Source organism: Physeter macrocephalus, chromosome 17, assembly GCF_002837175.3.
Source record: "Physeter macrocephalus isolate SW-GA chromosome 17, ASM283717v5, whole genome shotgun sequence".
Taxonomy (NCBI): Eukaryota; Metazoa; Chordata; class Mammalia; order Artiodactyla; family Physeteridae; genus Physeter; species Physeter macrocephalus.
The window spans coordinates 21,133,513-21,156,455 of record NC_041230.1 but is presented as its reverse complement, the minus strand read 5'-3'; the positions used below and the strand labels follow the sequence as shown (position 1 = coordinate 21,156,455).

Sequence of the window (22,943 nt, the reverse complement as noted above, 5' to 3'; positions counted from 1 at the left end):
CTGATTGGCCAGAGATCATTTTATTTTGTGTGGTTTTTATGGGTACTACCCTAAACATAGGAAGTCAGTTAAAAATAATTTGGACTTCCCCTTACCCTCCCACCAATCCTGGATAACAAAATTTACTTCTGTTAACCATTTTCAGGAAAGAAGGTTGTGTAGTTTCTTTCCTACGTAAGCATTATTTTTGGAATTGGTTATAACTTGTGCTTATGTAGCCATTTTTGTGGCGAAAGGGAACAGGTCAACCACCAATGTATATTCAGGTCTATTCCTATTAGCGTGTATGTTTAGAAAAGCAGTTTTTCCTCATTTAGTATATTGAATATTTTTGTGGAGGTATATCATTTGTATTTAAAATATTTTAAAATGTTTCTTTGATTATAAAACATTTCTTTGATATATGTGTTCAATATATAGACTTTGGCACACACAGTAGAGTCTGTAGTCTTATCCCAGACGACTGCAAAATTTTCGTTTTTCTAGTTCTTTATGCGTATTTACATGTATTTACACACATTTATTTTGAAATCATATAATTTGGGATTATGTAACTGTGTAACTCCCTCGCACCCCTACACATAACATGATCATCTAAGCATTTACTAATCTTGGAAAAACATCATTTGGGGTAATTTTTGTGAAGATTGACTGTAGTTTTAGCCAGGTCCCCAGTGTTGGATATTTGCTTTGCCCAGTTTTTCCAGGTAAATTTTTTTGGCTAATTATAAATAGCCTATGAACATTTCTGTTTTTTCTGGTTATGTTCTTGGGGTTCTTTTTTATTTTCTTTAAAGGTCTTGATACTTTTTTCATTGCCTTCTGGAGAGGTTTCAGTGGAAACTTATGGTGGCAGTGTGAAGGATTTTGCCTTTCATTGTAACCTCATGTTTTGCCAGTTTATGCCTAAGATAGTAAATTTTGTGTGTTTGATAGGTAATAAGGTTGATATTTTAATGTTTGTTAACTATTTCTTATTTGTCTTCATATTTTTGGCCTATAGGGATAATGTGACCTAGAGCCGTATTTCTTGGTCCATTTGAGATTTGATTTATGAGATCTAACTCTTGTTCTTAAATCATCTATATTTATAATCAATATTCTACTTTTTCCTATTGATGCCCCCACCCCTTCTGGTGTCTTGGTGTTTTCTTTCAGGGGATTATATAGGGTAGGTGTAGGTGATATTGTTCTTTTACATTCTTAAACTTGAATTCATCCTGTTGAACTGAATCATGAACCAGTTTAATATGCTAACGATTGTTGGGGAATTTTTTCTTTTGCTTTGAGTGATTTTTATTATAATATGTATAACTTTCTAATTTAAAAGGCCCACAATTTTACAAACTTTCAACTTAAGCGAAGCAAATGGCTATAGATGTTTTGGCTCACCAAAAAGTCTTAGTCATGTTTCCTGCCCGCCCGCCCCCCACCAAACTCAAGAGCTCTATATCCAGGAACATCTGCAATGATTCTACTAATGGAATTTTATTTCACTCAGGTTCCTGAGTGGAAAAATTGGTAAGTAACCCAAATTAAAAAACAAAACACTGGATCAAACTTAAACATACCTGGGGGCCAAGCCCCAGTCTGTGACTGGTGCATTAGACTAGAATAAGATTAGAACACATAGGGTGAATTGAGTGTATGACCTACCAGCTAGTACTGTAGTCATTTATGTAAGTTAAATAAGAAAGGTACAGATAGAACGTTTTGAAAATCTGTAGATTGAATGCACTGCTAGAACCTTAGTCATTCCCTTCTCCTCCTTCCTATCGTGCATGTTCCAAACATAGAGGATGATTTGGTGGCTTAACTGCTTATGATCTTGTTAGTTGAGTCATTTACCAAAAGAAACATTTTCCTAAAAACAGCATCATCCCCCAAATTCAAGCATCTCCTAAAGTGTAAAGTGTGGGCTGTAGGTTCTAACTGCCTGGGTTTGAATTCTGACCCTTTACCTACTAACTTTGACTTAACTTTTCTCTAAGTTCCTTCTCTGTAAAGGGTGTAGTTGTGTCTACCTCATAAGGGAATGAGGATGGCTAAGTGTGCTGTAAAGTGCTTATCTTTATGCCTGGCACTATAGCCTCATTGCCTGCCGAACCATTTTCCTTAACTTTATACAGCTTTAAGAATTTTCTTTGAAAATAATTAATTTTTCTTAGGCCTTTCTAAGTTCTGAAAAGTAGAAACAATGGTTTGAAGGAATACTTGGTTTTATAATAAAGAAGTCACATTTTGACAAGCTTGCACTGTCAAGATTAGGATTTAGCTTAAAGGGTTTTAGTTCACTGCCTAGAAGTGTACTGACAATATGTTAGGGCTGAACTTAATTAAAAAAGTTTTAATACGAAAGATTTTTTGAGGTCCAAGAATGTTAAATACATTCTTTAGCTCAATGATAGTACCTACCATACCTAATATGTTCCAAATAAGTGAATTTTCATAGCAAATAAAGCTTTTCCTACATTAAAAAAGAAACTTTTTTGCTACAGCTATTTAAAAACATTTCAATAGGGGCCTCCCCGGTGGCGCAGTGGTTGAGAGTCCGCCTAACGATACGGGGGACACGGGTTCGTGCCCCGGTCCGCGAAGATACCACGTGCCGCGGAGCGGCTGGGCCCGTGAGCCATGGCCGCTGAGCCTGCGCGTCCGGAGCCTGTGCCCCGCTACGGGAGAGGCCACAGCAGTGAGAGGCCCGCGTACCGCGGGAAAAAAAAAAAAAAAATTTCAATAGCCATTCAGTGCATTTGCCTATTATTGTTTCCCTTCAGATCCTTTTAATAAATATTTCCTTCCTGTTTTGGTGCTTTAAAAATTTTTTTAGTAACTAATTTTGATTGCAGTATCCACTAAATGTTATTAAAACAAAAAAGCATAGCATTGGATCATAAATCATCAAATTGGATAATGACTGACTGTACTTTTGTAGTCTTGACTTTTTAAGCTGCTGGATAAAATTTTCATGAAGATGATGGGCACTCAAATACAACGCATTTTGGCCAAAATAATGTGAGCTTGAACATGTTACACTTCATTAAAAAAACAAAAGTTCCTGATGTTTACATCTAATAAATAGTCCCAGACAAAATAAACTTTGGATTTGGAAGGAGAATTGGCAGAATTAACATTCTTTCTTTGTGGCTTAGTGTCAAGTCCCCTTAATTATAGGAAGGTTTTTCTCATTTCAGTGGTCAATAAAAGGAGAATGCAAGGTCAGCCCACTCTACCCTCAGCAGTTGGTTACCTCACAACATGGTAGACTTTGGTAAGGTTTAAATGTGGACCAGTCACCGAGTGAGTGCCGGGAGCTCCTCTTGGTAGACGTGACTAGGCACTGTGTTCAGATGATGGGAATCAGAAACCTCTGCATTTCAAGCAGCCTCTGCAACTCAGATGATGATGGCACTGGAAATGGAAATGAAGTTGCAACCCCACTCTTCTTACGAAGAGGATCTGTGCTATGACCAGAATGCAAATCTTGACTAATGTCCCGGGGAGAGAAGGAAATCTTGTGTGTTTCATTCAGCACACAACTTTTACCTCCCCTTGTTTAGAAAAATTCAGGTATGTTTAGTACACTTTAAATCCACTCATTTAGTCAGGAGACCTTAACTATGGTCCAAGATTTGTAGGCTGATGTTAAATAGGATCACTCAACTCTGATGGCATCTTCTACTATATATAGGTGATTAAAAGTGGTAAATCTCTGACACGGTTTACGGTAAGGTTCAAACAGAAGGGGCCGAACCAAGTGAAAACCACTGAAGGGGCAGAGCTAAGTAAAAAACATGTGCCTCAAGCCGTGTAAAATTTCTTGATTACCAAGGCACTTAAACCTTTACATAGTTTAATAAATACTTGAAGAGTTTTAAAAGCCCACATAAAAAGTGTGGAGAGCGCTGGTTAAATACACAGATTCCCAAGCCCTAACCTCTAGGCCTGCTGTATTGGAATTTTAGTTAGCAATTCTCAAAAAACCTAGCTGACTGATAGATGAGGGGTCTTTGGGAAACACTTTCACAAACAGTGCTAGAAAAAGATAGATGATACTCAACCATTAGTCGTCATCAGGGAAATGCAAATCAAAACCATGAGATGCTTCTTTATACTCAGGATGGCCATTATCAATAATGAAAATAAGTGCTGGCAAGAATGTGGAGAAATTGGAACCTTGTGTGTATTGCTGGTGGGAATGTCAAATGGTGTAGCTGTGGTGGGAAACATGGGTGGTTCCTCAAGTACATTTACAAAAGAATGAAAAACAGACCCAGAGATAGTTGTACGCTCACGTTCACAGCACAACAGCCTAGCGGTAGAAACAACAGATAAATGAATAAAATGTGGCATGTGCAGCAGCGGAATATTATTCAGTCCTAATGAAATGAAATTCTGATACATGCTGCAACATGGATAAACGATGACATGCTAAGTGAAATATGCCAGGCAGATATTCCACTTACATAAGGTACTTAGAATAGGCAAATTCATAGAAACAAAGTAAAATAGTGCCTACAAGGGTCTGGGGGATGGAGGAATGGGGAGTTACTTTTTTATTGGATACAGAGTTTCAGTTTAAGATGATGAAAAGGTTTTGGATATAGCTAGTGGTGATGGTTGTACATTAGTGTAATTAACAACCCTGAATGACACACTTCTAAGTTAAAATGGTAAATTATTTTGCCACAATTAAAAAAAGGTGAATAAAAGAGCTCAGACTTAAAAAACCAAAAACAATGCTAGAGAAATGAAGGTCATACTGCTAATTTCATATATGTATGGGTTTTCTCAGTCAGCTCCTTTAGTAAGGAAAGGCATGCCCAAAGCCAGAGAGGGCACAGAAGATGCCCTACTGCGGTTCACAGACCAGTACAAAACTGCATACTCAGGACTCTTGAGGAAGAATACAGATAACTCCCACTTTTTAAAAGTGTGCTATGTTGCCACTGCTGGGTGGGACAAGGCAGAGCAAGGTGGGTATGGATTAACTCCCTCTGGTTGCTGAAAACATCATAGTTTCTTCTACCTTGTAAGATGACTGTGCAGAAATAATAAAATCACAGTAGTGATAGTCAATGAAATGTTTTCCAAGTTCCCGGTGCCTGCTCTCTCCCACTGGCCATGGCCCTAGGTCTGTACTTGTCCTCCCAGAACACATTCAGATTTTTACCACCAGGTCTGAGCACAGTATTTGGGTAATTTGTATATCCCATTCTTATCCAAGAAATTCCAAAGTATCTTTACATATCTTGATATATTTTGTAATATAAGATTCTGAAGTCCATTACTGGCTGGAATAATGATTAGAAATTGTTCCGTGTTATTTTATGTTGCATTCTAACTGTATCTTCACAATGACACTGATGAGTACAGTTATTTGCATTTTAAGGAAAACTAAGATACAGAAAGTTCAAATGCTAGTAAGTAGAAGAGCCTAACTTCATAGTTATCCACATCCTGGACTGAGTCGCAGGAGAAGAGAGGCACGGAAAGGCTACCAGAACTAGGGGTTGGCACAGGCAAACAGGCACCACAAGGGGAGGTGGCAGGAATCAGGATACCAAGCGTAGGGACCATCCCAGGATGGATGGCTGCCTCCCTCTGGGGACTGGACTTTTTTCTAAGATGACAGGCATTCAGGGCCAGTATGTTTCTGTCATGTAGGCCAACACACGCCACTCTGCTGCTTCCCTTGGCAAAGGAAGGGTAGGATGTGTAGACCTCATCACAGAGTTTGCTTCACTTGAATATTTTCCCAAAAGACTAATAGTTGGCTATTATTTTCACCTTTGCCCAGTTCCCCTTCTGATTGCTTTCAGGGGCCAATAAAGTCTACAGGTGAATCTGCTAAGGTAATGGTCTATCTCAATGGTTCTTGACCTTGACTACACATCAGAATCATCTGGGTGGCTCAGTAAAGCAGATTGGGTCCCACCCCCAGAGTCTGATTCAAAAGGTCTGCTGGTGGGTTTTGAGAATCTACATTTCTAATAAGTTCTCAGGTAATACAGATGCTTCTGTTTGGAACCACAAGAGAACCACTGTTCCATAACTTTCCAGGGACAGTAATGAGCCCATTCAAGACAAGAATTCAATTCCAGTTTAATCAATTTATTAAATTAACATTTCTGTAATAAACACTAGCCACCACTCGAGTCAGGTTTGTTACTGCTGTGATTAGGTTCGCAAATTAGGGACATTTTGCTTACCCCTGTGGGTGTGAATAAAATCATCCTGTCAGTACCTTTCGGCACTTTATAACTGAAAATTCTAAGAAGTTGAGATCTGGGCTTACAATTTGCTATTTAGGAGGCCAGGTCTGGTGCTGACAGTAAAGCCACCATCAAAAGCTGCGTTAAGAACTTCGTCCAGGCAGGTTGCTGTGACAAAACTTAAATCCTGCCGGACATTGCCTGGGATTTCTTCAAGGTCTTTCTCATTCCTCTGAGGAATAATGACACGCTTCAACCCCGCTCTGTGCGCTGCCAGCACTTTGTCTTTAATTCCACCCACCTGTAAGGAGAGAAGAACGTTATTAAGGTTTATGATCATCCTCAGGCTGTGAAAGAAACCCTGACCCACCTTTCTTTCACTGCTATCTTAAAACATCCAAATCATCTTCCATTTTGCTACAGCACGAGCTAGGAAAGGCACTAAAAAGGTTAATAGTAAATTCTTTACATTTCAATTAGTATTAGATTAAATCCTTTTAATGGAAAATTCTAAATTTTTGACAGGTATGAGCACCTCTTCTGTCTGTGATTCTCTTTTATAGCGTCAAGGTTAACATTTATATTCCTTTCTGTACTCACAACAATCTTGTTGATAGGTTGATTCTGAAAAAGCATTACATTATTTTGACCATAAATACCATTCCTACAGAGGTTAATTGCATGCCAGGATTATTTTCTTCTGTACAGGTTTAAAGCAATGACCTCTGTGCCGTGTGACGAAGAAAACATCTAGGCTCTTGTGGTGGTTTTAAAATATGTCTAAAATGGTCCCTTCAGAAGGTGGAGTCTAATTCCCCTCCCTTGAATGTGTGCCAGGCTTAGTGATTTACTTATAAGAGTGTGGTGGAAGTGATGCTGTGTGACTTTCAAGGTTAAGTCACAAAAAATAAGGGCTTCTGCCTGGATCTCTCTTGGATCTCTTGCCCTTGCAGGTAGCTCAGGTAGCCCAGGTGTCTGAGGTCACCCCAGCAGTCCGGCCAACCAGGACCAATCTGCGGTCAAGTGAGTGAACCACAACAGAAGCAGATGCCCCGCCCCAGCAGCCTTCAGATGACTGCATCCGGGCTGGCATATGACTACATGATGAGAGACCCTGGGCCAGAAGGGCCCAGCTAAGCCTCTCTTGAGTTCCTGCCCCACAGAAACTAAGAATAACTGCTGTTTTGGGGTGGTGTGTGTGAGTAATAGATGACAGACACAAGTCTCAGTCACACCACCCGGAACACGCGACCCCTAGAGACAGCCCTCAGAAGCCTGCTCCCACCTGTGGCACCAGACTGGCTGGGCTCTAGGCCTTTCCGCACAGTGGCCATCCTACCACACTGTCACTCTCTTGCCAGGCTTTTCCTTTATGCTGCTGAACTACACTTTCAACGTAACTTCTTCAGAAAGAGTGTGAGATAAACGGATTCCCTGCACATATGGAAATGTCTATCTTGCATTCACATTTGATTGACAGTAAGGCTGTGGATACAAGACTTGATTTAAACCCATTTTCCCTCAGAGTCTTGAAAGTGCTGTGTAACTAGGGTCACGGATGAGAAAGCTTTTTCCTCGGTGATCTGAAAATTCATGAGGATGCAATCCTTTTTCCTAGTTGGTACAGGCCCTTTCAATCTGAACACAGCCTTAAATTCTAGGAAATGCTCCATTATTTCCTTGACAATTTGTTCTCTTCCATTTTCTCTGTTTAGTTAGATGCTGGATTTGTCAGATTGTTTTTTCTATTATTTTTTTCTGAATAGTTCATCGACCAATTCCTAAAACCATTCTTTTAAATTCAAGAACTTTGTCTTATCCTCTGTTCTTGAATTACGTTTTCTCCAGACTTAACAGGTCTTTCTCTTAAATGCTGTTGCTTTTCTCCATGTCTCCCATAATAGTTTAAAACTGAAGGCTTGGGCTTCCCTGGTGGCGCAGTGGTTGCGATGCGGGGGACACGGGTTCGTGCCCCGGTCCGGGAGGATCCCACGTGCCGCGGAGCGGCTGGGCCCGTGAGCCATGGCCGCTGAGCCTGCGCGTCCGGAGCCTGTGCTCTGCAACGGGAGAGACCGCGGCGGTGAGAGGCCCGAGTATCACAAAAAAAAAAACAAACAAAAAAACAAACTGAAGGCTTACTCAGAGCTGCTGTGGCTTCTCCTCTGCTGTGGGTGGGGAAGCCTTTACCTGCGTGCAATTTGCTCTGAGTGCAGGGGACTTAGTGGAAGAACCATTTGTTCTATGGAGATTTCAACGAATCCCCTGGTTTTCATTTCCCACCCCCTTCCTTTTCTCCTGGTCTGAACCTTCTGGCTCTGAGCCAGGGCTTTTCAACAGATTCCTGCTGGGAAGACTGTCTCTACCTCCAATTGTTACATCAGCTGGGGACACTTCTATCTTCTAGAAGTTGGCTGAACTATCAGCTGATGGCTCCCCACTCGTTTTTTTTTTGAACATCTTTATTGGAGTATAATTGCTTTACAATGGTGTGTCACCCCTCATTTTTAAAAAAAAAATATTTTTCATTTATTTATTTTTGGCTGTGTTGGGTCTTCGTTGCTGCGTGCGGGCTTTCTCTAGTTGCAGCGAGCGGGGGCTGCTCTTCATTGCGGTGCGCGGACTTCTCACTGTGGTGGCTTCTCTTGTTGCAGAGCATGGGCTCTAGGTGCACAGGCTTCAGTAGTTGTGGCACGCAGGCTCTAGAGCACAGGCTCGGTAGTTGTGGTGCACAGGCTTAGTTGCTCCGCAGCATGTGGGATCTTCCCAGACCAGGACTCAAACCTGTGTCCCCTGTGCTGGCAGGCGGATTCTTAACCACTGCACCACGGGGGAGGTCCTCCCCCCTCATTTTTTTTTTTTTGCGGCACGCGGGCCTCTCACGGATGTGGCCTCTCCCGTTGGCGCAGCACAGGCTCCGGACGCACAGGCTCAGCGGCCATGGCTCACGGGCCCAGCCGCTCCAAAGCATGTGGGATTTTCCTGGACAGGGGCACGAACCCGTGTCCCCTGCATCGGCAGGCGGACTCTCAACCACTGCGCCACCAGGGAAGCCCCTCCCCCCTCATTTTTGACTGTTATAATTTATTCCCTTTATTCGTTGCTTAGCTTACCATTTTGAACTAGGAAACTAAAGAGTTTATGGTCAGTAAAGCACTTGCTCATTTCCTTTTAGTAGTACAGCTAGTATCAACCACTACTGTCACTAGAAATGCAGTAGTTCTGGGGTAAGGTGAAGAAAAGAGAGCGACATTCCTATTGAGTACAGATATACCATTATATCATAGTAAATAAAGTTTAGAATATGACTTTCTGGTTGAATTAAATTTAAAAAATCAGGGAACTGAGAGCATTTTTTGTGATCCTAATTGGTGATTCTGTGACCTACTTTCACCATTACCTCATAAAATAAAGGCGTCCTCAGAATAAAGAACATTCCTTTTTTTCTCATTTTGCTATTGAACCCACCAAAACTTTATTGTAGTCTGGTACTGCTAACTAATGACTTAAACCTCTAAATGATCTCTCAAGTTCTATGCATTTTTCAGTGTTTTTATAAGTAGTTATGATATAGGCTGGAGCCCTGAAGCCTCATACGTACAGAACTTTTTCAAAATTTAGCAATTAGGCATGGTTAGTCTTTACTACAATTTCCATTTTATACTACTTCTTTTCTATATATTTTTTAATCAATCTATCAATCACAGTAATCTAAGTTATCTACAGGCAGATAGGAGGTCTCACAGGAATTCCAAAAGGTGAGAATTGGGCTTAAAAGTTTAAAAATAACTACCATCCTTTTTACACACATGCCATATATTTAACAATTCGTTAACTAGAACAAAGCCTCATATCTTCACCTGAACAGCTGATATTTCTGGTGACCAGACTGATATTTTTTTCTGTAAGCAAGTCTTCTTTTTTAGTAGAAGGGAAAACATGGGGAAAATTGTCAGTTTTTCCTTTATTTGATCAAAATTAAAAAATCTGAATTACAGATATAAAAATTTAATATGTGTTTAAAACTAAGCTATTCATAGGAAGAAGGCAAACCACTATTAATTTAGATTTTAAAATACTATTAATAAAAATTTTAAATTAAAAAATTTAAAAACCATATAAATAGGTTTCTTCATACATACTGGAAGAACAAGACCTCGCAGTGTGATTTCACCAGTCATGGCTACATCTGAACAGACCAGCCGCCCACTAAAAAGTGAGGCGAGACAGGTTGCTATGGTAACTCCAGCAGATGGTCCATCTTTTGTGACAGCTCCAGCCGGGAAGTGCAGATGGATGTCTGTGTTCTCAAGAAGATCAAAACTTCCAGAAGCTTTAAAAAAGGAAAAAAGGATTTTGATGTAGAAAAATTAAACCTGTTTTCTTTTTCTCCGAAAAAAGAAAATCAAAGAGATAAAAATGAATGTTTTGGGTGAATAAATACTTCAAAATATTAATGGGCAGTATAAGTAAAGTGGGGGTCTGGAAGAACAGCTTCATTCTATTCCAAGTAGCAGGAAAAACAAAACAAACCCTTGGAGTCAGTTTCCAGCTCAGGTTCCAGTCAAACAGTCCTCAACTGGGAACTAGAATTTCCATGGGAATTCAAAAGCAAAGGTCTGTGCTTTAAGGGGTAACTGGATCTGTCTCTGAACTGTGGGATGCCTCCTGGGTCACGATCCCAAGGCTCTCCTTTGCCTGCAGCTGCAATCCCCCCCCACCCCCGACTCCCTGGGGTGGGTCGCTCACCATTGGTCAGATGGTATTTCTTGGCGTTGCTGCGGAGCCAGCTGATAGCCAGGTGGGCAGACTCCTTCATGACGTCCCCCAGCTGGCCGGTCAGAGTTAACTGGCCTTCACCATCCATCCGACTCGCCTCCACGAACATGATTTCCCCACCTAAGGGAGTCCAAGCCAAACCGATCGCCACTCCTGGTTGACTCAGACGCTCAGACACCTTGAGAGAAAGAAGGAAAATGATCGGTAAGGCCAAGAAGAGCCGAATTCTTTTCAGGCTGACCTAATCACAAGCGTTGGCTCTTCCTCCGAGGGTTTAAGCTTAAGCTGCACCTCAAAGTACTTACTACTGCACATGACTTGAGTCACATAGGGCTTTTTTGCCAAGAGAAACTTTGGCATTTATCAGAAACAATTTTACCTTAAAGTATGTGTGAATGACTTTGATACTTAAGCACCACATCTAGTTACACATGCCCTAATTTTTAAGGAACAAACGCAATCTATCTCAATGCTTTTATTAGGCTGCATATTTAAAAACACTACAGCACCGAACTTCATTTTAGGCAATCATGAATTTGCCTCTGGAAGTAGAAACGTTCTTTTCAACATACTTTTGAGAAGTGTTAGCTCCAGAGGCCAAGGTATATATTAAAACCCCTGGATCTTACTTCCCCGCCAGTCATCTTTACTTTATTGCTGCAGAGACACTATGAAATGCTACTTCACTATGTCCTGGATCTTTTCTGTGTGCTCGGAGGCCCACTGTGCTGCCTCACTTCCATATTAAACTGATTGTGTCACTCACTGGTGATTACAAGCCAGACAGGTTAACACATCCAAGCTATGAAAACATATCAAAAGTAACAGTTGAAAAACGGTCATGTTAACTTTTATCGCACACTCTGAGCCTCCAAATTTCTTATCCTACAGAAGTTACCCATGTTAGAGGAACTGGGCACAATATGTCAACCCAGCACTAATGCAATCATGAGATTTTTCCACCGAGAGGTAACTTTCTCACTAAGGAGCAGTAGAGTCTGTAGCCTGAGTTTCCGGTTAAAGGGCTGGGTGGCTGATGCTTACTTTTCCAAGGGGCTTAGATGCTGAAAATCCTGATTTTAAATGGATGTATGACATCCATTGAAGCTATTGGGCACTTATTTTTAGTAGTAAACATAAAAGCCTATTTTTAAAGTTGGTTTTATATTTAAAATTTTAATTTTATATTTAATGATAAGTTGGAGACTGGGAAGGCCAGGTTGTACTGCTGCTGGCTGAGCTGACACTGTGCACCATGGATTTCACCTTCCCTCAGCTTTGCATTTGCCCTGTTTTGTATCTATTTGAGGAGAAAGACGCAAAAGATCAATATGCAAAAGATCAGTACTATTTAAGGAAAACATAGAAACAACTATTTATACAAGTGTTCACAAGGTTTGTTCTTGCTAATATAAAATCAATTCTCTATACCTGAACGACACCTACTTTGGGTGGGAACTTGTCAGGGGTTCCTGTTTCTACTGCACGGCCCTTTTCTAGGACTGACTGAACCAGTCCTAAAGAATTACCCTCAATATACTGAATCCTGTGGTAATTTAACAGAAAAAGCCATATAGCACAACTTCATTAACTATAATGAGTCTACTTTGGGTGGGAACTTGTCAGGGGTTCCTGTTTCTATTGCATGGCCCTTTTCTAGGACTGACTGAACCAGTCCTAAAGAATTACCCTCAATATACTGAATCCTGTGGTAATTTAACAGAAAAAGCCATATAGCACAACTTCATTAACTATAATGAGAACAATCCCTTTTTTTAACAGCTAAATCCTCAAGTGCACCATGGATTTCACCTTCCCTCAGCTTTGCATTTGCCCTGTTTTGTATCTATTTGAGGAGAAAGACGCAAAAGATCAATATGCAAAAGATCAGTACTATTTAAGGAAAACATAGAAACAACTGTTTATACAAGTGTTCACAAGGTTTGTTCTTGCTAATATAAAATCAATTCTCTATACCTGAACGACATCTACTTTGGGTGGGAACTTGTCAGGGGTTCCTGTTTCTATTGCATGGCCCTTTTCTAGGACTGACTGAACCAGTCCTAAAGAATTACCCTCAATATACTGAATCCTGTGGTAATTTAACAGAAAAAGCCATATAGCACAACTTCATTAACTATAATGAGAACAATCCCTTTTTTTAACAGCTAAATCCTCAAAACTCATTTTGTCAGAATAATACCAAACATGTCCCTAGAGAATCAGGAGTGGGATTCATATTGATTACCACATTGCTTCAAGAAACCAAGCCAGTTTCCAACACTCTCCATCTGCTGGAGGGTCGTGATGCTCTGGGTAAAGGTAACTGGTCTGTTGTTCATGGAAAGGACCGGGGGTAGAAAAGTACACGTGACCAAACCAAAACCATCCAGGCTCGTAATCACTTTATTCTAACTTGACGGTAAGTGCTGAAATATTAACCTGAAGATGCGACCAGTGACAAATCTGTGTAACAACAACAACATACATGGGTGGGAGAACTGAGGGCAGGAGTTACTATCAAACGTAGAGTCTCATGATCAGGCTAATAGCAGTTATCTAAGAAGTAAAGAATCTGTAATTCTTAGACTTGGAGTCATATTCTTCAAAGCCACGTGTTGGGAAATTGTAACAATTCTCTTAACAACCAAGCATCCAGTTTCTATGTATTTTTCCCTCAGAAATAATGAGTGCAAGTAAATATGAATTTAAAAGATATGACATATGCTCTTTCTTGCTCCTAAATGCAGTTTCCCAGCCATCTTAAACCCTTTATACGGAACAATTTGTATTTTACAGACTTCCCTAACAAGTGATTCAACACAATAATTTCAAAACTACGTTTATCTACTGGTACTTTTCTACCAGTTTCTAATTCCATTACTGGTTTGTGGAATCATCAATTATATTAGCCAAGAGAGGCGTAGGCTTGATGCTTAGAATGTTTTTCCCTCTAAATGTCAAAGTGGAACAGGAGTACCTCAAGTTCACTTCTGTCATTCAATTTCCCTTGAAACTGGTGCTTCAAGTTTCCTTTATCTGTTAACTAAATCTTGTTCAAAGAAATGGTCATTTTCTTCTGTAATAATTCTATCAATCATGTAAATATGCAGACTGAGGAAGTGTTTAAAATATTTAATGAGAAACCTAATTAATAATAGGCTATGTCTTATAAAGTATGATTGCATTCTGAACACTTCAATGATAGCAGTGTTTAAGAAGCATTTGAGCATCTAATCGTTGCCAATTTCACACTGTGCTTTCCTCTCAATTAACTTAAAATAGTGATATTTAGTGGTATTTGACTGAAACAGTAAATACGTACAACTCTTTGTGACCGTTCCAAACCCAGACCAACACTTACAGTTTTAATCCCTTGTTATTTACTGCTGCAGCCATCAGAGGGATTAAGAGTTTTACCTTCATCCAGTGGTGCTTTACTGGCAGTGTGGGAGCCTGGCCCCATCATGGATCACAGGGATATCAAGTGAAAACCTCAGAGTGGTGACAGACTACCTACCTAACCACCTCAGATAAGGGGCCGCTTACCCCCCAGCACGGGGAGTGCAACAAGACCATCTAGCCAGTGCCTGTATCTACAGAGAGCCCTGCAGAGGCAAGGGTCCGTGTCTGCGGAGTTGGGACAGGTGTCACAGGAGAGACTGAGTGGTCTTAAAGTCTGCTGGGCAGAAAAGGGCCAGGAAGCCTTTTCACAGCAGAGAGGCCAGCAGGTGACAAGGACTCAAGACGGGAATAATATTGTGGGTCTTCTCGCCAGGGACAGGCACAGTGCCTCGCAAAACCTGAGCTGTCAGATGGCTGCGGTATGTGTGCAGGTTCGTGCCCCAGTAATGCTTACACCACACGCTGGTTTGTTTCCTATAGCTCGCACAGCATTTTTTATGCTCCCGCCAGGGATGTCACCATGGCGGCTCTCCATCTGCCAACTTCTTTAAAGTCTCTGTAGGAATATTTGATTTTTCCAGTTGTGAACTTGTTTGCTTTGGAGGGGTGCCGGGGTCAGCCACCGTCACCTCTGGAAGCTGCGTGACACAGCCCGGGTCTGGCGCAGCACCGGTGCTGCTGAGAGCCAGCTGCTTGCAGGCCCTTCCAGTAAGGCCTTTCCTTGGTACAACCGGCTGGTGGTGGGCCAGGCTGAGTGCAGTATCGGTGCTGTCCTAACAGGGGCGTGGGGCACAGCAGGTCTGAATGGAGAGGGAGGAAGAAGGAATTTACTACCATGACTCTTTGGGCATTTCGTTAGTGTTTATACACTCTGCTCATTTCTAGCACCTGCTTTTGTCTGTCTGCAAGGCAAGCACACTGATGGAATCTCCTGGAATTCACCTGTGGATGCATTCTATTCAGGATGTTTTTAAAAATCTGCATGTCTAGTCTCTTCTTCCCTTTATTACTATTTTTTCTAAGGGCAGTGACCTTTGCATAAGGACTTTTTGTCCACCACTGAGGCTTTCATACAAACTATGAATGGAGTCAGGAATACTCAGATGACACATTCTCAGGATTAGCAGACTGGACAAAACATAAGACGCTTGTGGCTTGCATGACTGGTTTTCTGAGGCTGAAAATCAAATCTATCCTGGAAAGACTAGAGTTTATGTGTTCTTCTGATTGTGTCACCACATTTGCAGTCTGAGATTGACTGTTACCCCCAGAGATATATAGGAACTCTATATGTTGGGTTTTTCTTTTTTTGGGGGGGTGTCAACTGCAGGATTGTATTATATTTATATAATGTATCTAATTATGTATATATATATCTAATATGCAGATAATATATATGTGTGTGTGTATATATGTATCTCATAATGTGGAGGCTTCTCCTGGCTTCACTAGGATGAAAATGAAAATTACAAGATTCTCATCTCCCCCCAAAGAGGTTCATGTAATCAGTAAAAGTAACTGCAACCAAGTTTACCATTATTAATGGCAATCTCATAACTGACCAGATCAAATAAGACTCAATAGCTGCGTCCTTCCTAAACCCTCCATGCCGGGACCCGGGCCTGCCTCTGAGGAGGTGTTCTGAGAAGCAGTCAGGGAGAATGAAGTCTCGGCTGCCCCAGACGCCGGCACCTACCCCACCCTCTCCCACTCTCTCTCTCATAATGCAGGGACATCTGTTATTTTTTAAAAGTGGGAGTTTAACTGATCTTGCTTCTTTAGGAAACTTTACTGTATTTGAAAAGGTGACTTATGATACTGTTCCTAAATGTGAAATCTAGATAAAGTTTCAGGAACTCATTTTTCAATCTGTTGAGAGAATTCTAAACAGATATAACACCGGTAAAAGTGTGCCTTCTTATCTTTCTTCCTCACTGTTAGTTTGCTAGGTCAGTAGCATTTTTGGTACTAATGTATTTTTGCAGACTCATCTTCAATGAAAATAAAGCACAGTAAGGGGTGGTAGAGGTTATTAAAGCAAATATAAAATTAGGGTTATGATAAAAATAATAGGGATTTTTACTTTTGTGACTGGGCATAGGTCTATTTGTTTTTAGGGTGTATGGTGGTTGCAGGAACCAGTATTTGTTTTTTTTTAGCATGTACCAGGCACTATGGTGGGTGCCTTATATACATTAACTCACCAAATTCTAAAAACTATCTAAAACCTATATATAATTCCCCCCATGCATCATCGGATGACGCCAGCACAGTCAAGGAGGCAGGGTTCATCATGGTGAGTGACAGGCCTCTTCCTCTTCCTACTAACCCCTGCTTATGGCAGCTGGCTTCCCATCTTCATTCTCTGCTCACTGCCTTCTGTATTCAAACCCACTCTTCTCCTTCCTGACCACCCTGAGCCCCGCCATCACCCTGGGTTTCTGCAGTGAGCACCTGAGACTCGTGCAAGCTGGATTCTCTGTCTCCAAACACCCCCTTAACTCCAAAAACACGCTCCTGGCCCTCGCCCAGCCACCCTTTTCCCAGTCCTTATTGCCAATAAAAGCCACACGACCTCTGAAATCTGAATGTAACCACCCCCTTCCCTGACCACCACTTTCTCATCCTTCTAGCTCACCTGTACTCAAGACCATCAACTCTACCTCCTTCACATTATACACCAGCTCTGTCCCAGCTTTACTGCTCTCCTTGTGCACGAATACTCCTCTGTTCCAGCGTTATCATCTTTTCCTTGTAATTACTCAACACTCTCAGCCCCCTTTCTCCACCATACCTGCCACAGGGGACCCTCATCACAGACCAGATCCTCCTTCACACCGGGGACCCCACCGCGTCGCACTACCCCGAAGACTCTGCTCCTGTGGTACCACCTCTCTCTCCAGCAACCTCAGTCTGACTCTCTCTACTGGACTATTCTGACCAGTAAACAGGCTGCCATTTGTAACCACTCTCCCTTTGACCACCATCCTCCCTTCTAGCCACCTCACTTCTCTGCAGTCGTTCACAGCCAAGCTTCTGAAAGAGCTGCCTACAAACTACTTCTACTTCCCCGCCTTCCATTCCCTCTTCAACACACTCCCATCACTCCCTGTGAACCCACTCTGTCAAGGTCACCTACAAACTCCATGCTGTCAAATCCAGTACACAGACAGCAAACACATCTGCACGTTCCCCCGTCTTGAGACAGTCTCTGCCTTTGTTTTCATGGCGGCACAACATCCTTGTTTTGCTCTTACATGACTGCCTGTTCCTTCTCAGTTTCTGTCTGTCTGTTTTGAGGGCTCCTCTTCCCCTACATGACCCTAACTATTCAGGGCCTGCTCCTAGGCTCCCTGCTCTTTACTCCATATCCTTTTCCTTTGGTGATCTCAACATTCCCAGGACTTTAAAAATCCTCTATTTTCTAACAACTCTATAATTTATATCTCCCATTCCAAAACAGAGTACTATAGTTGGTAAGACTAGAAATGAGACTCTGAGGTAGAGCTGTACTTCAAGCAATTCTCTTTTAGCAGGAAAGGGCAGGGATTAGCTTGGCTGCAGGGTATTACAGGAGGTGGAAAGAATACTGGACTTGAGTTGGCTGATCTGAGTTTAAAGATTGGCCTCACTAATTACACCTAATGTGAATTTGCATGATTCATTTAATTTCCTTAAGCTCTTCCCCTATGTGTAAAATGGACGACCCCTAGCACAGTGATGGACCTTGTGGACAATAAAGAAATGTTCCATAAATCTTAATTTCATGGATGCAAAAGCTGAGGCAGAGAGTGGTTATATAATTTGGGGCTGATGGTCATTATACCACTAAAGGTAGAGAAAGAAACCCCTGGCGCCAGGGTAAATTCTCTCAACTGTGGAAAATATGAACAAAATGTTCCAAACTCCCAGATACCAGAACTTCTATTCTAAGATGCTATTTATAGAAGGGAAAATGGCTACTGGATTCATGCTGGTGAAAGTGTTCATATGTAATAGCTCAGATGCTACAAAGAAAATAAAATAGTTTTTGCAGTGATATCAAACAGAGCTATTAAGCAGTGTTTATAAAATTTCTCTTTTCTGTCCTTTGGCTCTTTCTCTGCCAAAGCTCCAAGAATGTCAGCAATGCTTCCAAACCTAACAGGAGCAGTCATGGCTGGGAGAGAAGGGTCTGTGCAATAGAAACAAGCATCCATCTTTTGTTTTTATCAACTGCTCTGGTGTAAATTCCCAAAGAATGGCTGGCATGTACTGCTCTGGAAAGCCAAGAGGAAAAAGCCGCCGGACATGCAGGGGCAGAGCCTGTTCCCACTGTGTCACTCACAGAAGCACTGGCTCACTCGGGACAGGAAAGCAGCCTTGGCCCAAGTTCTCAACCAAAACAAGTTTTCCTCCACTTCTTTCAACACTTCAAAATTTAAATCCATCCACAGTATCATAAGAATTCAAATAACCAAAATAATGTTTCTGATTCTATCGTTCAGGACCAGGTTTACTGCCAACAGTAAACGCGTTCTATTCTTGTAGCTGAGAGCTTTGCAGAACTAAATGACTAGCTCAGAGTTTAAGTAAATAAACAAGATGGGTTTGGGGGATACTTCTCCTCTTCTCAGTTTTAAGACTTGAGGAAAACCATGTTTACTGGCAGTGATTTCAAATGCTGGATGGAGAGATTATCTTCTGCATAATTCACCACATATATCGTCTGAAAACCTTTTTTCCTTTACACAGACAAGGTGATGGTAAAGCTTCTGAAGAAACATGCTAGTAAGTTCAGTAGTAAAATACATACTCTTTCTAGTAAGTGCCCCAGGAAAGCTCATATAAGCATCCTATAAAATATATCACAATACCTCAGCAGTCACAGCTTCCTTTGGTGACCTCAACATTCCCAGGACTTTAAAAATCCTCTATTTTCTAACAACTCTATAATTTATACCTTCCATTCCAAAACAGAGTACTATAGTTGGTAAGAACAGACCAACACCTATTTCTATCCAGTTTCCTCGACTCGGTCCTGCTCCCAAGGCCTTTACGGCTCCGCGTTCCGCTATGAGGGAGAGTTAGGGGAGAGAGACGGAAATAGGGCTGGACTTGCGTGTCGGTTTAACCTGAAAGGAACTAGTAATAATGAAAGAACAGATCCTGAAAGATGCCATCTGGTCTGCAGTAGAGCAGCCTGAAGCTAAAGCCAGGCTCATGTCTTCAGGTACTCTGTACTGGGTTGTTTCCCTCCCTCCTCCCTCCAAGTCTTTGATAGCACAGAGAAATACTTAATTAAAGCACATACAATAGGAATATAGAATTTCTAAGGAGGAAAGTCAGAGAAAGTCAGAGACACTGTTCTTAAAATGGAACTGGATGCAAAGAATAAGATCAGACTGGGTTTCCAAAAGAGGATCTGGCCAGGGTCTCTGGTGCTCTGCAAAAGCCATATTATCACATTAAGCACCAAAATTTAATACCAAAGAGAACACAAGTTTCCAATCTTAAGACAAAATTCAGCCTCCCCAAATACCCAAATCTACTTCTCCCCCAATCTATTAGGCAACGAACAGAGTAAACTGGTGGGTATCAACAAAGGAACGAGAATGATCACCTCCATTTCATACATCGGGGGCCCGAGGATGTCTTTCAGAGCGTGGAAGTCAATCAAAATTGGCATTTCAGGTGGTAGGGCCAAGTCGGTAGTGTCATTGATAGATTCGGGTTTTGTATCTTCTACGATGTGTTCTCTGTAACCTAAGAGACAAAATTTTATTTAAGAATTCTCAGAGATTTGCAGGTATGAAAATTCATTAGCAGTAAATATCAAACAGAAGCTCAGTGGACTTCCAACGGTTCAGTCACCTTTATACCTTTATTAAGGCACAAAAATTCACCTTGTGTACCTGTGGTACGCAACAGAAGAATTAGTCTTTCAAGAGCCCCCGAGGGGTGACACAATGCATTGCCCTGTTCCTTTACTTTCACTTGTTTGTCCTCCATCTTCCCCCATTAAAGTGTAAGCCCCAGGAGGGCAGCAACCTTGCCTGTGTTCTTTTCTACCATTATATTAAGCCAAGAGCAATGCCTGGCACTGTTCAACTGATGGCCTTAGAGGCCAGATACTCAAGTGTCAGATGCAATAGATTACCTTGTACAATTCTCTGTGAAATCAACACAACTCAAACTGTTCAATTCCCTCCTCAGAGGAGTTGTATCAGGTGTCCCATTTCCTGACAGGCAATGTGAACTTGGAAATGACAGAACCCCTAGTAGCAATGCCTTTTGTGTAAACATACAGCTCAACTCCAAGATTATTATTTTCCAATAAAAACGAATATAATTGTCATCGCCAGGGTAAGATAATATGAAGCCTGGCTTGAAATCCCTATAATAATGGACCATTTCCTTTACCTGCCTAGGAGCCCTGGTTGCTGACATCTTGTCGACAGACTTGACTCATTCTGGTTGAGATTAGACAATCAGGGGGCAGGAGCCAATTGAACCCCTAGTAGCAATGCCTTTTGTGTAAACATATAGCTCAACTCCAAGATTATTATTTTCCAATAAAAACGAATATATTGTCATCGCCAGGGTAAGATAATATGAAGCCTGGCTTGAAATCCCTATAATAATGGACCATTTCCTTTACCTGCCTAGGAGCCCTGGTTGCTGACATCTTGTCGACAGACTTGACTCATTCTGGTTGAGATTAGACAATCAGGGGGCAGGAGCCAATTGCCCTATGACCACCTTTTCTACTGGTTTTTGTAATTCCAATCTGAGTAAAGAAAAATGTTACTTAAGTCTATAGCCAGAAACCTAAAATGAGTAGAGGTTTAAAAATGTAGGAAATATCTGGCTCTATTCATCTTCATTCCCTGCTTTTTTTTTCTTTTTGTTTTACCATAATTCTTCTAGTTCTTGTACTACCTCACAAAGTGCTTTAAAATATTTTTCTTTTATTGCTTTCTTTACATACACCCTTCCTTCTGGAAATGATTACTGTATATATTAATATACAGCACATAATAAAGTCACCTAAACATTGTATATCCATCTATATTTATTCTAGCTTTACCATGATTCTTCTATTCTGATATCATGAAGTTAAAGGAATTGCTTTTCACTAACTCCTTTCTTTTCCAAAGTGATTACTGAATATGTTAAAATCATATTAGACCTTAATTTTAGATTCCAATGATAATTGGACACATCCTGGGGTGTCCCCAAATGATCCCCGTGTCTCACGGCCTTGCTGTGACCTTCAGGGAAAGGGCTCTCTTGGTCTACTCTCTTGCTGGGCCTTACAGGGCTCCTCTTCAAGACTGAATCACAAGTGAAAACAGACAACAGTTCAGACTTTTTGCCACTTGCTGGCTATTTGACTTTATGCAAAACATTAAACCTCTCACTACCTATCTCTGCAGGATTCTTGTGAGAATTAAAGAGAAAACCCTTTGCAGATTGCAAAGTGTAATACAAACACTGTATCCTAAGTGTGGGTCTTGAGTTATACATAATCTCATAGTCATACCTCTGTAATGTCACTTGATATTTCAAAGTTTGGCTCAACCAGATTCTAGGAAGTCTTCCCTGATCTTTCCAACTTCTTACTTATCTGTTTCACTAAACTGAGCAATTCCTGGGTTACTCAGTCGCGTGTAGGAGATCTTCTGTCTGCTCCTCTGTTTGCAGCAACCTCAGTGACCAAGGGTGGGGAGGCACTTAAACCATCAGTTTAGCTACACATAGATCTCAGAGCAGAACAGAAAGTAGGTGTCATTGCTTAATTAAAATTAATGCACAGAAAAAAAAAAGCACTACTGTCTTAAGGTTACCGTACACTAAAAATGAAGGGCTCTGAAACTCTAGCCGATGCATAGAAGAGGCTGTGACTTTCTTTAGCCTGTTGTGTTTTGTGACGGGCTTTTCTGAGATCTAATTACTGTTGCCAGCCTGGAATTCACTATCACAGGAGGAAGTAAAGCTGGATGGGTGAAAGCCAATCCACAATTATGTAACCACTGCTTTGGGATATCCCATCCCTTTCCAAGTGGAGGAGTGAATGCAGTGCTTTGAGTACTGAGGGGCTGGGGGTGTGGAGAGCTACTTCTAATGCATCTAGACCTTACAGTGCAAAAGATGGGCATTCACTCCAGGCTCTAGGCACAGCAGCTGGGTGATGAAAAATGCAATAAACTTAGAACTAATCTGTGCTTCAAAATGTTCCATCATGGAGCACAAGCCTAGAGAACTAGAGCTCATGTCAAGAAAATGGTGCCAGCTCATCAGGAAAGTCAGGCTGGCACTGGATTTTAAGAACCATCCACTGCACCTTGGGTAACGCAAAGCGAGAGCAAGAGAATGCTAGATTTTCAGAGAATACACGCTCTGATTCCGCATTAAACATCATCTCGGGGCTTCCCTGGTGGCGCAGTGGTTGGGAGTCCGCCTGCCGATGCAGGGGACACGGGTTCGTGCCCCGGTCCGGGAGGATCCCACATGCCGCGGAGCGGCTAGGCCTTTGAGCCATGGCCGCTGAGCCTGCGCGTCCAG

General features: G+C 41.5%; 1 protein-coding gene across 2 annotated transcripts in view; it reads right to left on the bottom strand.

Moving 5' to 3' along the window:
- Positions 1–6,093: 6,093 nt before the first annotated feature.
- LONP2 (lon peptidase 2, peroxisomal) overlaps positions 6,094–22,943 on the bottom strand; it is a 104,186-nt gene continuing 87,336 nt past the window's right edge. For both annotated transcript variants that reach the window (XM_007105702.4, XM_007105703.4), the window contains 4 exons: positions 19,999–20,141; positions 10,962–11,169; positions 10,355–10,545; positions 6,094–6,516 (listed from right to left, as the gene is read on the bottom strand). In XM_007105702.4, the coding sequence (XP_007105764.1) occupies positions 6,295–6,516; positions 10,355–10,545; positions 10,962–11,169; positions 19,999–20,141 (764 nt within the window). In that variant the 3' untranslated portion in view covers positions 6,094–6,294. The remainder of the gene's footprint in view (positions 6,517–10,354; positions 10,546–10,961; positions 11,170–19,998; positions 20,142–22,943) is intronic.